General features: G+C 43.6%; 1 protein-coding gene across 1 annotated transcript; it reads left to right on the top strand.

Annotated features, from left to right (window-relative positions):
• Nucleotides 1-1,815: 1,815 nt before the first annotated feature.
• Nucleotides 1,816-5,967, top strand: LOC121874195. The gene is made up of 5 exons (XM_042378197.1): nt 1,816-2,324; nt 2,910-3,692; nt 4,052-4,266; nt 4,969-5,110; nt 5,495-5,967. Exons 1-5 carry the CDS (start codon nt 2,243-2,245, stop codon nt 5,965-5,967), a joined length of 1,695 nt encoding a protein of 564 aa, XP_042234131.1. The 5' UTR covers nt 1,816-2,242.
• Nucleotides 5,968-6,000: the final 33 nt, after the last annotated feature.

Genomic DNA, 6,000 nt, shown 5'->3' with positions numbered 1-6,000 from the left:
ATACAGCGGGTCCTTTATACTACACCAGCTCCTCCACACATACAGCGGGTCCTTTATACTACAGGGAATTAAGCCCTAATGGATACAGCGGGTCCTTAATACTACACGGGGCAGCTCCTCCACACATACAGCGGGTCCTTTATACTACACGGGGCAGCTCCTCCACACATACAGCGGGTCCTTTATACTACATGGGGCAGCTCCTCCACACATACAGCGGGTCCTTTATACTACACGGGGCAGCTCCTCCACACATACAGCGGATAAGACGCGAACCACGCACATATATTGCCTTTTCTGTTGACGGGAAAGTGGCATCTCTAATGAACTGAGATGGGACCTCACACACTTATGAATTCTTGGGCTAAGACTCCACATTATACACTTAAGACTTTAGGACTTGACATGACGAACTTATGAAATCCTGATGCGAGTCTCTGCATTGCAAACTTATGAATTCTGAAGGTAAGACTACATTATTGCAAACTTCTAATCTACAGGTAAGAAATTCATAGCGCAGAGAATACCAGCACAATACTCTCTGTGTGTAATGTACGCACATATGGTTGTTGTCTATCATATCAAGTCACACACACACACACACACACACACACACACACACACACACACACACACAGCACACACACAAGGCAACACATTTGTTATGTCTATAAAGGCTCAGACATAGGAACACCCCTCACGATCCTTAGCTTTCACTCTCCTCTCGAGCCCAAACAACTTCCAGACAAACATTCACTCATATAATTCTCCGCTGTAGACATCAATGTTTCAACCCATTCGCCATTGCAATAACACTCCTCATACAGCACCTGTCTACATTACACTTAGCGAGAGGGCAAACAAAACTGCTTCAATATCAGGCTCATTACTGCTCTATGGTTAGTTGAGATGGCAGAATATACACAAGGCAAACAGAATGATTTCTTGTTTGTATGTATTACTATCTTTCCCTGTATATCCGAGTGTCTTTTTCTGTAATATGTCATGGCTCCACACGTATGTCACTTATGAGGGCCCCCATGTATGGACGGGTTCTCACTGTACTAGGTTTCAGGACTACAAAATAACGTGCTTTGAATTAATGCAGTGAATTTAGGTATAAGCTTCTGTCTGGTGTGTTGTCCCTGCTTCATCCTCCCCACCACCACCCTATCCCACCCCTTCAACCTGATCCTATCCTAGTACCCCTATCTGTTCTCACCCTATCCTCACTTACCTACTCCCATCCTTCTCCCTTCACCTATTCCCATCCTATCTGCGTATCTGAGTCAGAGGCCAAGTCTATACAGAATTGAGTGCGTGAGTGCCTGAGTCAGTGATTAAGTCTTTATACAGTAGAAGTGAGTGCGTGAGTGTCTGAGTCAGAGGTTAAATCTATATACAGGTGAGTGCGTGTTGGTAGTATTTATAAGTCCATGGATAAAACACGCGCAGATACAATAAATATTCCTATAAACAAATATATTAACAATCTCTCACAACTAATTATACAACAGTCTCTCACAACTAATTATACAACAGTCTCTCACAACTAATTATACAACAGTCTCTCACAACTAATTATACAACAGTCTCTCACAACTAATTATACAACAGTCTCTCACAACTAATTATACAACAGTCTCTCACAACTCGGATAATAACAATCTCATTAGCCAATAACTTTTTCCTCAGCCGCCTTCAACTTCCTCTGATTATTATTGTGTGCGCACCTATGATATCTGGCACCCGCTCGCAGGCTATACCATCCTTAACGTATAATCTTCCAGTACACTCCACCACCTGGCTGGGACCGGTCATTATACTCCACCACTTGGCTCTCTGGTCATTATACTCCACCACTTGGCTCTCTGGTCATTATACTCCACCACCGGGCTCTCTGGTCATTATACTCCACCACCTAGATGCCTGGTTATTATATTCCACCACTTGAATGTCTGATCATTGTACTCCACCAGCTGACTGTCTTGACATTATACTCCACCACTTGGCTCTCTGGTCATTATACTCCACCACTTGGCTCTCTGGTCATTATACTCCACCACTTGGCTCTCTGGTCATTATACTCCACCACCTGGTTGTCTTGCTATTATATTTCACCAACTAACTGTCTGATCATTATATTCCACTACTTGGTTCTCTGGTCATTATACAGCTGCACCTAGCTGGGTCTGGTTATTATACTCCACCACCTGGCTGTCTCTTTTCCTCGGCTGTCAGAATGGTCCGGCTGTGGTGGCTGTGGTGTGTGGTGGCTGTGGTAGGTGACCAAACTACGACATCGACGAAGATAAAAGCAGAAGGTAAGGTTAGGTTAAGTTAGAGTCAAATATGCTGGGAGAGTTTCAAGTCACGGTTGCAGTTGAGTTTTCCCCCATCCGCTGACCTTAAAACAGCACAGAGGGAAACAGTTATACTATGCACTCAGCAATACTCACTCACTCTTGGTCTGTAGGTTTCATTTTTTATCTTATTATTATTATTTTTTTTTGTAATTCGCCAAAGCTAAGAAGTGCCAAGGTTCACTTGCTACCTGACATTTCTCACGTATATTCGGTAAACAGTTAAACCAGATGTGGGCAATTTGCTGTAGTACCTTGTAATTATGGTTACTTGTAATTGTTAGTTACTTAATTATTAAAGACACTTTTTAAGTGGCAGGGATTTTCTTGAAACACAGCTGAGTGTTTCTTCTTTATTTATGGTAACACTCAGCTAGAACAAGACAAGCGACAAAGCAGCTTGAGATATGTTCATTATACCATAATACATATTTCTTTTTTTTTTAACTTTAACTGAGTTTTCTGGCGTTTTCCCCTGTTGTCGCTAGTCTACTTCTCGCCCGGAGCGACCACCTATAAACAATCCATTTATTCCCTCTCTCACAGATTGTGTTCAGTTTACTCTGCCCGATGACTCAGACACTCACCATCTTCCAAAGAGGTTTGATATAACGGTTACCATTGCCCTGCGTCCAGAGGGTGAAGAATCATGGCAAGCTACAGGCACCATTCGGGACGACCACGGGAACAGCTGCATCCTCACCTTTTATCTTGAATCTGTGAAAGTTTTATGCTCAAATGGTGCAGATAAGACTACTATCTTGAGCAAGCCAGTCTTCAAAATAAACGAGTGGAAGAAATTTTTCATTGACATGAAGAAAGACTCCATAAAACCCCCACTCAATACGAAACGTTACTCTTCGCCGAGAAACAAGATGCCAGAGGCCACAACAGACTCTGCTGTAACAGGTGGACCAGCAGACAACACACAGACCACAACAGACTCTGCTGTAACAGGTGGACCAGCAGACAACACACAGACCACAGCAGAATCTACTGTAACACGTGGACCAGCAGACAACACACAGACCACAGCAGAATCTACTGTAACACGTGGACCAGCAGACAACACACAGACCACAGCAGAATCTACTGTAACACGTGGACCAGCAGACAACACACAGACCACAGCAGAATCTACTGTAACACGTGGACCAGCAGACAACACACAGACCACAGCAGACTCTACTGGGTACGAGATGGTGATGGGGATGGAAGGTCATAAGGAAGAAATAAGTTTGGTGAAGGACACTGGCCTCACCCCACCCTTCAATCTGGCGTGGGACAGACAAGCGAAGATGAAATTCTACTACAACTGTCTGGATGAAGGTAGGTCACTCAGCTGGTAACTAGCCACATGGGCACCCCCTCCTGTTCTAACTTAACATAACCCTTGGAAGTGGTGTTCAGTCATGGTGGTTAGGTTAGGATGGGGCCGGTTAGGTTAGGTTAGGTTAGGTTAGGTTAGGTTAGGTTAGGATGGGGCCTGTTAGGACTGTTGGCCATTTGACTTTCACCTTCTCATCCACGCCTCCACCCAAAGATACATATCACGATGCTTTGTAAACTCACAATTTAGATTCAATTGTATATGTTTCTTAATTCGATAACAGTCATTACCAGTGAAACTCTTTACTGAGAGAATAAAAGAAAGAGTCAGCCTTAACACTGTCTTAAACCACCGACAGATTGCGTGATAAAAGACAGTTTATACAGTGAAGGTGAAGCAATGAAGCGCATCTTCTACTTCAGACACCTACCCACAGAGACAGTTAGGAAGATGCACGTGAATTGTACTTTGCTCAAGAACGAAGCACTCCCTCTGACCTTCAATGAGCATGACCTCAAGGACGCGAACGATTGGATGGAATTCGAAGTTCTTGACGAAATTCTCTCGCTGAAGGTAAAGCCTCTAGCAGACACGCACGTACACAAACACAATAAAAATTAAAGAAACCTGTATTTTTCAAGTTAAAAGGACAGAGGAAGGCTTGTGAGCTACTGTACTCACTCCTCCTAGTGAAGCGTAAAACACACACTATTACACGATACATCTGTGATTTTTTAGTTTATATAATTATTGTCTCACGACTGCATTCACTTCATTAACACAAGGTCATCGGAATAGAATTTCAAATGACTCTGTATATATGTTACTGTCATGTTGTGAAGTCAGATCACGAAATGACTGAAATTATGAGTCAAAGAGCGAAACCAATGTATCATTTGCGTTTGGTTGAGTAGGTTAAATTTAGTTAGGTAGGTTAAGTTAGGTGAGTTTAGTTTTGGTTTGGTTTGGTTATGTTAGTTAGGTTATATTAGATTAGAACCTCACTAAACCCGATTAAAACATTCATTTCACTATTTGACTTTTTCTCAGTCATTTCGTGAAATGACTGTTTACACAACTTGACTAACACACACACACACACACACACACACACACACACACACACACACACACACACACACACTGTCTGCTATCAAACATCATAATTCTCAACGTCATTATGTCATTTTGTGCCTAAAACCAGAAGGTAAGGCCCATTAGTCGCCACCAGCACCCCCTCCCCATCAGGCCTGACCAGTTCTTCCTCTCCCCAAGATTCTGGTCAACGGGGAGGAAAAGTACAGCATAGACGGGTACGACTTCCATCTGGTCGAGAGTCTGAACGTCACGCTTGAAGGAGGAGGACAGCTAAGCTGGTGTGGTCACCGACCTCACACTAAATATGATGTCCAGCAAGGTGAGTGAGCTTCTCACTCTCTGAAATAATCTACCACTCATATTGGTGTTTTATTGTGGCGTGTTAGCCCTGACCTTAACCTCGCTTTCACCTTCAGCAAGTGGATACGAATTTTCTTTGCAACATCCCCAGGTTATAAGATACGATAACGCCAAGTGTCAACGCATATCTTAAGGGTTGTGAAATTATACTGGTGTGTGTGTGTGTGCGCATGCGTGTGTGTGTGTCGTACCATCTTCGATCCCCTAAACTGACTGACCATTTAATGTTGACTCTATACACCAGAGTGCTACGGGCTTTTTTTATCCCATTTTGGCGATGACTGTTTATACCATTAGATAGCAAACATAGTGACTACACCTAGCATCAACCTTCTGTCCACAGATATTAAGATGGTACTGACCTGGGTCGGGGTGGTACTGCTGGCATGCCTTGAAACCGTCCTGCTGGTAAAAGTGGTGAGGGTGTACAATGAAGTGAGGTTCCTGAAGAAGACGAGAACAAGACTAGCCCAGGAGAGGAGAGAACACCGTTTTCTGCCGCTACCTGAGGAACTTTCACCACCCGTCATCAGGAGGTTTTCTCCACGTGACCTGCCTCAGAGCCAAGACTACCTGCTACCTCAGACTACCAGGGCTACACCACACTGGCCACACCAACGGCAAGACTTACCCAACAGCTTTCATGAACCTGCTGACCAACTGCTAATCAACCGTAGTAGTAATAACAGCTTATATGAACCTGCTGACCAACTGCTAACCAACCGTAGTAGTAATAACAGCTTATATGAACCTGCTGACCAACTGCTAATCAGTAGTAATAACAGCAATGAACTACCAACTGCTAACCAACCGTAGTAGTAATACCTCTAGACTACCTGCTGACCAACT

The sequence above is a fragment of the Homarus americanus genome, unplaced genomic scaffold (assembly GCF_018991925.1).
Source record: "Homarus americanus isolate GMGI-L3 unplaced genomic scaffold, GMGI_Hamer_2.0 scaffold49667, whole genome shotgun sequence".
In the NCBI taxonomy this organism is placed as follows: domain Eukaryota; kingdom Metazoa; phylum Arthropoda; class Malacostraca; order Decapoda; family Nephropidae; genus Homarus; species Homarus americanus.
Note: the sequence above shows the minus strand (reverse complement) of the source record. Positions and strands in the feature narration are given on the sequence as shown.

Bases quoted from the DNA above. Each gene is read 5' to 3' on its own strand.
- LOC121874195 (XM_042378197.1), top strand. From the start codon at position 2,243: ATGGTCCGGCTGTGGTGGCTGTGGTGTGTGGTGGCTGTGGTAGGTGAC. The intron at 4,267-4,968 runs GTAAAGCCTCTA...CCTCTCCCCAAG, and splicing joins ACGAAATTCTCTCGCTGAAG to ATTCTGGTCAACGGGGAGGA. The intron at 5,111-5,494 runs GTGAGTGAGCTT...TTCTGTCCACAG, and splicing joins TAAATATGATGTCCAGCAAG to ATATTAAGATGGTACTGACC.